The sequence below is a fragment of the Manacus candei genome, unplaced genomic scaffold (genome assembly GCF_025592945.1).
Source record: "Manacus candei isolate 608988 ecotype Guabito, Panama unplaced genomic scaffold, ASM2559294v1 h1tg000003l, whole genome shotgun sequence".
Classification (NCBI taxonomy): domain Eukaryota; kingdom Metazoa; phylum Chordata; class Aves; order Passeriformes; family Pipridae; genus Manacus; species Manacus candei.
In genome coordinates, this window is record NW_026138051.1 from 10,964,076 (window position 1) to 10,975,373 (window position 11,298).

The 11,298-nt window shown below is 51.8% G+C and overlaps 1 protein-coding gene and 1 long non-coding RNA gene across 2 annotated transcripts in view; both read right to left on the bottom strand.

Annotated features, from left to right (window-relative positions):
- Positions 1-3,886, bottom strand: part of GPC4 (glypican 4) — a 68,767-nt gene extending 64,881 nt beyond the window's left edge. Inside the window, exon 1 of the mRNA XM_051784468.1 lies at positions 3,509-3,886. Within this exon, the coding sequence (XP_051640428.1) occupies positions 3,509-3,869 (361 nt within the window). The 5' untranslated portion in view covers positions 3,870-3,886. The remainder of the gene's footprint in view (positions 1-3,508) is intronic.
- On the bottom strand, positions 2,374-3,498 carry LOC127470053 (uncharacterized). The gene is made up of 2 exons (XR_007904153.1): positions 3,031-3,498; positions 2,374-2,911 (listed from the first exon to the last, which is right to left on the bottom strand). It is a non-coding gene; the product is annotated as an uncharacterized LOC127470053 (long non-coding RNA).
- Positions 3,887-11,298: the final 7,412 nt, after the last annotated feature.

An 11,298-nucleotide genomic window follows, 5' to 3' on the forward strand; every position in this document is an offset into this window, starting at 1 on the left:
CTGTGGGTCTCCGGATGCCACCACACCAGCTCACTTTGCATTTCATTCTGCAGCCCCACCGGACCAACCAGGACAAACAGCCCCTGCAGATGGTCACTCCCGGGAGTTCTGCTCCATCACCATGACAGCCCAGAGACACATGGGATCAATAAGGAGCGACACATTCTGGGTAGTGTTTGAACAAAGTGAGCAACTACAGCCTGCAGGACCCAGACCTTCCTGAGATGTGACCTGTCCTGGGGAAACTGCTAAAAAGTCATCTTAAAAGCAGTTACAGGCTGGTGCTCTCCCCACAGCACCTACTATCCACACACTATCAAGAGTCAGGTTTCACAAACTAACCACGCAGACATCAGGTCTACGCAAGCACTGACCTCTCCAGCAACACCAGCAAGATTGCATCTCACCGCTACCACGAGCTTTGCCACACATACATCACAGGGCTGTAAGTGCAGAAGCTACTGAAGATCACTCAGGTACAAGGCAACCAAAGGGCCATGAAATGCTTCCACACAGACTCACAGCAGTAGTCTGTCTTTATACCTCCAACACCAAGGCTACATAAAAGGAAACAAATTCTAGAAGTCCCACACTACAAATAACACATTTTACACCTCTTGTCAAGCTTGCAGTGAGTTGACCAGCTGCACACTTCTTTCAGAAATGCTTAGGTACTTCAGCGAGATATAACCTGCTATTTATGCATATTCTAATTAGGTCCTAAACCTGGTCTAAACAAATATTAAGGTGAACTTCTGGGTAATTATGGACAAGGAACATAGCCTTTTAATGCCACTGAAATAGCAATGGCACAGATAAAAAGCCTGCTGGATTGGGCACTTCCTTGAAAGAAAAAGAAATTGTACATACCAACTGCTCCAGAAGAATGTAAATGTGGCAAAAAAATCCATGCAAGATACTGCTAAACCCCAAAAGACTTCCATGCCCATCCAGTGAAGATGAGTTTCACTTGCTGTCATGTAGCCCAGTGCAGGGGCACCATCCAGCTGCTTCACTGTGACAATTCAAGGCCAACATTTTGTAGGATCAGTAATCCCTGACAGGAAAGAAGTCACTACACTTACAGAAATGAATTTGCCACAGTTTTTAGGGCACCTTTTCAGAAAGGTGCTAGAAAATTTTTGTCTCTGCACTGTGATCTAAAACAACTCTGTAAGAGAATGCAAAAATAAAGCATAATCCATCAAACCAGTACAAAAATCTAAGAAAGGACTTGATGGACTTCAGACATGAGTTCATGCCAGAAGCAGCCACGTGTCCGCACATCATTCCATCAGCATCACAGCCCACTGAACCCTCCCCAGCCTGTCCTCCCCCACACTTCAGTGAGCAGAGGTGTTACCAAGCAGAAATCCAGAATTTCCACCATGATCCCAATGGGATACTTGTCCAAGGACATGGCTCATTCCCTCACAGGCATTTATCTGGTTCTCACCGATAGCCAGGCGCCCAGGTAACAGCCTTCCCAATTCACTTACCCTCCTGATGGAAAACACACCGCTTATCACCTGGAACACCAACTGAAATCAAAGGTTTGGCAAGTGACTCATTTTTTGAGACACACTACAGACCTTTTGCCCTGATGTCTGACCTCAGTCTCCAGCGTTATCACGGGCAGTGTTTCCCACCCAGCACACCAGTGCCCTGTGCTGATCCCACAAAGGCAATGGCAGGTGAAGCTCCCTACTCTCAAGAAACTTAAACACCAGCAATGGTACTGGTGGTTACAGTCTGCATACACCAGCTGCACAGCAAAAGGGAAGATCCAGAGCCTCTAAACACAAGCCATGCCAAAACCACATGAATTCACAGGGGGAACGTTAAACTGCAGCAGGTGTAGCACCCCACTCCAGGTTTAATTTTAAGTTCAGTCACACCTGAGGTACATCACACTTTAAAGCTCTACACAGCACACCTCCTCCACACATTTCCACCACCTTCTCTGAAACACCCCAGCGGGAGCAGGATAACATTTTAAATGTAACTTTGCAAGACCTGTTGCTTTCCAAGCGAGGCCAGACACAGACTCCCTGTGCCCCTGGAACAGTGACTTAACCCAGCCAATATTTTCAGTGTGTCACTGCAGAAAGCCCTTCTTTTGTCAAATAATCTTACCTTGCTCATCACATTTCTCTGGCCTCTTATTTCAAAAGCACAGGGTCAAACAGACAACAGCTTTAGAGCTTCAAATGGAAGCCCTGTCAGCATGATCTACTCCTGACATTCTCCAAAGCTCACCAAGTCATCTTAAACAATATATAAAATAAGGACTAGGTCAAACCTTCCCAATACTGGACTTATGAGGAAGCCTGCTCACGTCCTGATCCTACACCGATGAGAGCTGGACTCAAATCAAATTCAAGACTATTTATTAGAGACCATTTTACGAAGCAGGGAGGGTGGAGAGAGTATTTTAACTGCAACCAGTCAGACGTTTCTCATTAAAATATTTCTTGGAGAAGTAAACGGGCCTGCAATTTTATTCAAACAGATGTAGGCTAAAAGCATATCATTAGTCTGACAATATAAAAGCACAAGCGACTGAAATTATTTTAATTTTGTCAGTGAAAAGGATAATGTATGCATATCTGGAGGGCACACCAATGGTAAAGATTACCCCCAGCTTCTATCTGAGCCGTCTAAAGGTATTTACTTGAGGTCTGTCTGTGTTGTGACAGTGTCCCAGACCGAAATGAATGCCTCCAACACTCCACATTTTTGAGCCATTCAGTCATGCATTTTTGTTATTGTTGAAAGTAGTGCGAAATTGCAGTGCATGAGCTGGAGTCCTTGGTGGTCTCCGAGGATTCCAGCTAAAAAGGCACTTCCTTTGTTCCGCGGAGAATGCGGTCCAGTAGGTCATTCAGAAGGGGAAATAAAAGCAGCGGCCCTGGGAGGGAGATGAAGGATGAAACAAAAAGAATAAAATGTTTTGGGTGTGAGCACATTAGCTACCATTTCCTACTGCTGCCGGCTGCGATCACTCCTGTCCCCGGGATGTGCGAGTACCTCGGGACGAAGGTGGACGGAAGGAAGAAAGAAAGAAAAAGAAAGGAAGAAAAACAAACAAACAAACAAACAAAAAAAGGGAGCCATGTCTCGGTCCCTCCGTCAGCAGCCGCCGGGCACCGGGGCGGGACGGGCCGCCCGCTCCCCGCCGGGGCGAACAGCGGCCCAAGGGCAGGAGCGCCCGCCCCGCCGCCGCCGAGCCGGGAGCGGGGCCGGCAACAGGCGCGGTCCCGCCGCGCTCCGGCACGGCCCGGCCGGGGGGCGCCGGGACCCACCGCGCGGGATGGGCGCCGAGCTCCGGGCAGCCGAGCCGAGCCGAGCCGAGCGGGGCAGCACGCCCCGAGCCGAGCTCCGGGCCCCGCGCTGGAGGGGGAGCCGGGCCGGGGGGAGCCGCGCCGAGGGTTGCCCGGCGCTCACCCCGCGCTCCGCGGGGCCGGGCCGGGCGCGCACAAAGGCGGCAGCAACGATCGCGACTCACCGCTGATCTCGTGGCTGGGCGCCTCGCTCTGGCTGAAGCCCTTGGCGGCGTAGAGCCTCCGCACTTCGGAGCAACTTTTGGCGCGGGGCTCGGCGGCCAGCAGCAGCGGCAGGCTGAGGGCGGCCAGCGCGCACAGGACGGGCGGCAGGCAGCCGCGCCGCCGCGGCATCGTGCGGGCGGGCAGGGGCCGCCGGGGCCGGGCGAGCGCGCCCCGAGGCTGCAGCCGGCGCTCCGCCGAGCCTGCCCCGCCGCGCCGCGCAGCAGCCGCGCCCGCTGCCCCGCGCCCCGCTCCGCTGCGGCTCCGCTCCGCTGGCCCGACGTGCGGCGGCGCTCCGCGAACTTGGCCCGGCAGGAAGCACATGGGGTGGTGGTGGTGGTGGTGGTGGTGGTGGAGGAGGAGGAGGAGGGAGGAGGAGGAGGAGGTGGAGGGAGGCGGGGAGGGCGGCAGCCAAGCAGGATCGCGCAGGGCCGGGACAAGCCTCTGCAGCCCCCGGGAAAATCAGGAGCTGGGATCCGCCCGCCCAGCGAGGCGGAGCGGAGCCTGGGGCTGCCCGCCCGCCCGGCCCCGCGCGGGCGCCCCCTCCCGCGGACAGCGCGGGCTGTGCCCGCACCCCCGGACGGGGGACCCCGAGCACCCCCATCCCGGCCGCCTCCCGGAGCCGGGGCTGAGCTCCTCGGCCTCGGGAGTTCCCACCTGGCACCCACGCTCCCACCCACCCCAGCTCCGAAGTGCCCCGCCAGGAGAAAGAAAGATTTCCCGGAGTGGCTGGAAGGGCTGGCTTGGCTGTGCCTCCTGGACTGGAGCTGTAGATGGTTCAGCTCTGCCCCAGGTTTAATAGGTTCACTAAGCTGATGAATTTTGACATCGTTGTGACAGGTTTGAACTATGTGCGCAAAAGACTTGTCAAAACCAACTTTTTTTTCACCAATCTTCTGTTTCCAAGACTTTAGCAGGACAGAGGCCTCACAAGCACATTACACCAAGGTCCTCCAGTCACTCTGCTTTGTACCCCAGGCCCTGTACACAGACATGTGCATAGATGTAAACAAGCCCTGCTGAACCCTTGAACCCTTGGACCAGAGTCCAACAATTGCTCCTTGCTTCTGCTTACTGAAAATCACAGAAATCATACTGCAAGAATGACAGGCACCATCATAATTTCAGGGGCTGCAATGTCACTTAGAGGGGCTTTCTCCTTATCTGGCATGGTCAGGTCTCGGTGTCCTTGTCCCCTGGGTGCGGGTGGTGTGCAGGGAGCTCTGCCCTGCTGCAGCATCCATGTCTGTGCCCAGTGCTGTGTCTCAACCCAGAGCCATTTGCCCCAGGACAATGTAGTGGCCTGGTGATAGCATCATTTAAGAAACAGAAATGTGCAGTGGTTTACGATACAATATGTTCCTTTGTTGTCCTCATTTCTCTCATTGCCGCACTGGGGAAGGACAGGCTGAAACAAGAGCAAAGGAAGTTGCCAGCTTCATCCCCTTGCTCCCAGGCTTTTGCCACCGAAACTCCAGGTGGGTCGAGAGGAAAAGCCCCTTTGTTCAATTCCCCAGTGAGAGCAAAGCGCAGCCATGCTGTCCTGCCAAGCACTTCTCCTGGGAACAAGATGCTCATCCAGTTCTGAGCTTTCCAGCGGTGATGCTGGCAGCTCACCACAGCCCTGGGGCAGCACAGGCTGCTGCAGTTGAGGAATCACACCAAAAGCAGGGGAAAACCACATTACCACAGCCTGGCCTGCGCCAGCCATGATGGAAAGGTTGCTGCTGTGGCAGGACTTCCCTCTGCAGGGAGCATCCCCTGACTGCACAGCAAATGGGCCACACCATCCCCATGGCAAAAAAAATTGAGTTTGCCTTATCATGGTTTAAAATGTCTCCAAAGACAAATCCAGCCATCCCAGTGGAAAGGGTTGTAGGGACCTCAGTCACCTTGCCATCCGCTGGGGCCACTCACACTAAGCTGGTGAGACAAGCCAGGCCAGAAGTTCTCATGAAGTTATAAAGTGTCCTGAGAGAGAATAATCCTCTAGGATCTGGCCCTGCAATGTATGACTGAGTTCTGGTTTTCAAAGCACTACCTCACCCTCCCAGCCTTTATTTGAAGAGACAATGTGAATTTTAAAGAGAACTCAGCAGGGAGCACTGCATTTTTTATTCCAAAGTGAGAGAGAAAACGAGAGTGAGAATGTCTGTGGGGTTAGAGACAGCTTGCCATTTGTTGTTTCTCATAATCCCATACCTCGGCGGGATTTAAGAAACCTCCTGAAAAACACGAAGGGTTTTGTCAAATACTTGCTCAAGTAGTTAAATCAAAGGCTGCAGCAAAACAATGGAACTGCCTGAAATTTTTCATGAAAAACTCTTTTTCTTTTTTCTTTTTTTTTTTTAAAGGAGCAGAAAAGTAGCCTCTCTCAAAAGAGAAATTTTTCTCTGAGTTTTTTGCTTTCTCCAGCATTTTCGCACATCTGGCAGACCCTCCCCAGCCCCCTCATCCCAAACCGCTCGAGCGATTTCCCTTCTCCACTTCTCTCTGTTTCCCAGGAGAGAAAGACAGAGAAAAGCAAAGGGAAAAACTTGTCATTTAGTTTTAAAAAGACTGAAAACTTCTGACTTCCCACGACCCCCAAACCCCTCTTTTTTCTCCTTTAGTTTCTGCCCCCAGACTGTGTTTCTTTTCCAGCCCCAGAAGATATTTCAAGGCCTGCTGTGGTGATGCAGGATGCTCCTCGATCCTAGGGATCATGTCCCCATTCCTACCTGGCAGAGGACCCTTCTCATGCTGCCTGCAAGGCTCTCAGAGCCATTTTGGGTGTGCCCACTCACAATCAGCTCTGAGTCTCTGTTGTTTGGTGGATCCCAATGTGTCACTAAGAGCAGTGTGGGCACCCCTGGCTGGGCAGAGCAGCAGCAGCGAGGACCTGCTGGCACAGCCATCACCGGCCCTGGCGCAGGAGACGGAGACAAGGTGACATCACCCGCATTGCGTCTGCCCAGAGCCTCTTCCAGCGTATGCCACGGGCCTTGCACAACTTGGCATTTCAAATTTCCGCCATCTCATTCAGCAGAAAAGTTGCAGTGCTGCCAGCTTTTCGGAGAGAAGGAAGGGCAGAGAAGGAGAAACCAGAGGAGACACATTTCTCCACAGTTGCTCTTCACCTTTCTCCGATGTGCTGCCTCTCCTCTCCAGCTCAGACCTCCAGTGGTACTGCTGCTGCCTGAGCCTTCATCCACACAGCAAAGTTGTGTTGGTTTAATTAAGACTACTTTGAATCTGCTCTAGAGGGATCAGCACAAACCCTTCCTGGGGGGGTGTGGTTAAAACACTACAAATCTAATTGGTATCACCTGAGTCCACATCAGTGATATACCAGCTTGCATTAAAAACTAATACAAATAATTGCCATGTGCACAGGATTCCCTGGATCAATTGTAACTTAAAGTTGGTGGGAATGGGGCAGTCCTCTAGCACTGGCAAATCTTGGCAGCAGAAAGGAATCCCAAGCCCAGCCACAGCACCAATTACATTCAGAAATCCCTCTGAGGTCCTATGAGTGCTTAAACTTTTGGTTTGATTTAATTCTGGTCCTGGCCAGAGGTCTGCCACAACCCTGCAGTGTTTCCAGTTGTCTGTCAGGGAGTTTACTAGGGGGTTGTACTTGGATAAAGATTTCAGATGTAGCCCTTTAGGAAAACCTGGCTGAATGCTATCCGTGGCCTGGCTATCATTAAGGATGATTAAGTCCTACTCTCTGGTAGGAAAGTCTGAGCCACAAGAAGGTTAGAAAGTGTTGAAAGGGAACTGGACAGGCACGTCTTCCCAGCTCAATCTCATCAGCAGGAGATGGCTCATTGTAAACCCGAAGCAGGCGCGTTTCTGCAGTGGAGCAGCCAGGCTGGAATGAGGGACGCTCGAGTGGAAACAGTCTCCTTTGATAAAACCCCAGATACCACAAATTTGGGGGTGTTTAATCCAGGGCATCTGTCACGAGGATAGGGGATTCCACTAGTTGCAAACTGAATCTGATTTTTGAATGTCAACAGCCAGATATTTTAGGGTGAGCAGATCCAGTGTTCCAGCATGGGCTGATGTCTCCATTTATTTTTATCACTTATTTTTATCCAAGGGCTCCTTGACCCCATCCAGTGAACAGAAACCTCCCACAGTAACTGCTTGGCTCTGGGGTAAGGGGTGGGTTAGCTCCTTATTGCCTTCTGCAGGTGGGCCAATGCCAGCAGAGCTCAAGGTGCTGTGCACACTGAGGTGAGATGGAAAAGTGCTAAAAGGACATGGAGGATCAGGCCAGGCATGCAGTGAGGCTGCTGCCAGGGTGTCACTCACCTTCCCGTGTCCAAACCAGCATGCAGTGCACTGGGCTTGCTGTGCAGAGTTCAACACCACCTCCATTTTACGGAACACAAGAGTTTGTCTCTCCCTCAGCAGGACAAGAAGTCATCCCAGCTCTGTCCCCGGGCACCACAGGAGGAGACCTGGGGATGTACAACTTTGAAGGGCACAGGAATGCACACACTTTCACAGATTTTCATGCCTGCACTTCCTAGCTCTCCCAAAAATGAATGTGTGGCAGATGGCTCTGACGTGTAGCACACTCACACCCAGCAGATAAAAATATTCCCCAACAGATTCCTGGCAAATGAATGTCAGTCACCATTGCTCCAGAGCCGGCCATGGCTTTCTCTCCTCCCCATTCCCCCATTTGGGGGTGCAGAGAGGGTCCCCAGGCCAGTGTCTCCCCAGTGGCCACAACATGGCTCACCAGACTGATGCTGACAGCTGGGCTGGCATCCTGGATCCACACTGACTCACCTGCACCCCTTCCACAGCCCAGCATTCCTGGGGACACATCCCCATCCTACCTGACCCTGGTGGCCTTATGTCTGGCTGCCACCAAGGAGTATGGGAGGTGAGATGGGACCTTGTGTCTGCCTCACCCAGGCCTTTCTCAGTGTGAATTACAGCCATGATGTTTAATTCTCCACCCACATCTTCCTATGGACATGTACTGGGGTGGAAGTGGGGAGTGCATGGAGTGCAGGGGTGAGGGTGGAGGGGAAGCAGTGGTTCAGGGCAGGGGAGAAGATGAATAGCACAATTCAAGGATGACAGAGGAAAAAAGCCCGCAGCTCATTCTTGCATTTCCATCCAGTCCAAACAGCATCCCATCCCTGCTCAGCCCTCCCTTGGACACTTTAGCTATATTTACAGCAGGTATCACTGCCTGGGCTGATTTTTTTTTGCTTTTATTCCCCTTTTAAGAGTTGGTTCAATGCCAGTGTCAACCTGGGACAGGGTGGGTGCTGGCAGAGCAGGGGCAGAGCAAGGTTTGTGGGTGCTGTGAGCAGTGGCAGGGCCAGCCCACATGCTCCAGAACGTGCAGCCTCCTAGTCCACAGATAAGCTTGTCACCCAGCTGGGGGGGGTCACAAAACCCCAGAGCTGCAGAGATTAGGACTGGAAAAAGCTTCAGACAACTGATGCCTCCCTCCCTGGCCCAGCAGGACCGACCTCAAGCTGTCCTCTCCCTGTCTGTTCTAAAAATCCCTCCTCAATCAAGACTGCACAGTCTGTCCTAGCTACCAACACAGGATCTTATTGCACAAAAGCATTTCTTAATGGCTAACCTAAACCTCCCTGGCCACAATTCAAGCCAGCTATCTTTTTCCTCCTATCTCCTGTACATGGAGAAAACATACCCTCCTCCTCTCATCAGAGCCCAGAGCTCTGGCACGTGCAGCTGGCACAGCATGGCATGGCTGGAGATGGCCCCCTGTTGCTGTTGTTGGCCCTGCTGGCTGTGTGGCCTCAGTCCCTGCAGACCTGGGACAGAGGGAACAACCCCAAGCACTGTTTGGACCAGGAGGAAGTACTCTCCAACATGGAAAGGAGAGAGAGGGAGAGAGGCATGTTCAGAGCAGCAGATAACCCAGCCAGTTGGCACTACTTAAAAATGAGTAATAGCTGTGTATCACCTGAGCTCCCTTGTGCCAGCCAAAACACCATGGAGCCGAGCCAGGAGGAGAGGGAGCTGGTTGCTCCACAGTTGTCAGCAAGACTGTCCTGGTCCCCTCTGACACCAGGCATCACCACTCATGGCAGCTGCTACCTCTGGGCAGGAGGGTGGTTTCCACCAGCAGTGCTGGTTTCTGTGATGCTCCAGGTCAAGCTGTGCTTGTCCAGGGATGGAGCTGCACCGCGATGGTCAGCAGGGAGGTCAGAGTTTGTGTCTGAGAACTTGAAAAATCAGTGCGAGCTTGCCAGGGGGAGCTCCAGAGATCCTAATTACTGCAGCCAGCACTTCATCTGGGGCCTTTCATTCCCCTCAAAGCGCTTCCACCTGGGCACTGGTCCAGCAAGCTCTTCGTTTGTAGACATCTGCCTCGTTCCAGCAGGGATGCACGTCACTGGCTTTGAGGTTTTTGTTAGTGGAGGGGAACAGAAGTGGCCAACCCCTTTAATATCACCTGGGACATGGGAGGCAAAACAGGTCAAAAGAGAGCAAGGGGAGCACCAGCTCTGAGCAGGACACGTCCCATTCGGCACCAGGCTTCAGTATCAATAAAATAATTATATATAAAAATAAATAATGATTAAACAAATATTTTTTTTACCACCAGGCACTCTTAATTCTGTTTAAAGGCTATTTCAAAAGAATTTGTAAACACAGAGTGGAAAATGGATATGTTTACAAAGGTGAAAGGAAACAAAACTTCCTTAAAATGCAGAAGGTACTGGCAGCACACACCCTGCTTGCCCTCCAGATCACCGGGCTGGCTGGCCAGTGTGAAGTGGCTCCTCTCCCAACAATGCCATGCTGAAAGCAAAACCCATGAAGGAGTAGCCCTGGGGGACAGGATGCAGGGTGAGTGTCAGCTCAAGTCCCATTGCTTGAGGAGGATTGACCAGATTTTGCCTTGGACCAAAGTGGTCACAGCTTGTGTCCCCATTCCAGGTTTGATGCCAGGGTGCAATCTGGTTTCTAGAGGGTGCAACCTTCCCCACCATCCCACCCTAAAATGGATCAAGTACCATCCATACCACAGCAGGAATGTGCATCCCTTGCCCGTGTCCCCTCTAAATGGCAAATGCTTTGCCTTTGGCTCCATCCTCCTTGTCCAGCAGGGCTGGGGCAGAACATGGGCTGCCAGACATTCATGGTTGTACTACTGCTCCTTGAAATCCTTCTTTTTAAATCTTTTTTCATTCCCCTCCACTCTTGCCTCTCACCCCCCATGGTTTAAAGTTTTCAAATGAAAATATGCGAGTTGTGACTTGCGGGTAGTAAGTTGGGGCTTGCAAAGAAAGCAGGAGGGAGGAGGGAGGAAAAGAAAGAGTGATCTGCTCAGAGTGCCAGCAATTGTTTTTATCCTTTCCAGATGAAGGAAAAAGATCATGTTATTTGTTCGGCATAAAGTTCCAGATTTTCAGGAATGAAATCTGAGAGCAACATGTCAACAGTCTGTCTTGAGAGCTGGGGTGGATGGCGGCCTTTGTGCTCCCAAACACCAGCGGGGCCAGTACGCTCTGCTGCGGAAAAAAAAGGCTCCATTCTCACACTCTGAAGTGGTGGCATTAGATATCAGCAAGATAATGGGCCCAGGGCCTGGCCCTATTTCTTCTCCCAACCCAAGGGCCCCGGGCTGCTGGCTTTGATGTGCTCATTTATTTGCCTTTTCCTCTCACAGATGATATTTTTAACCGATATTGCGGTTTGGGCACAGATTGTGCAGAAAGAAGGGGGGAAAAAATGAAAGTCATTTTATTGCACTAGCTGA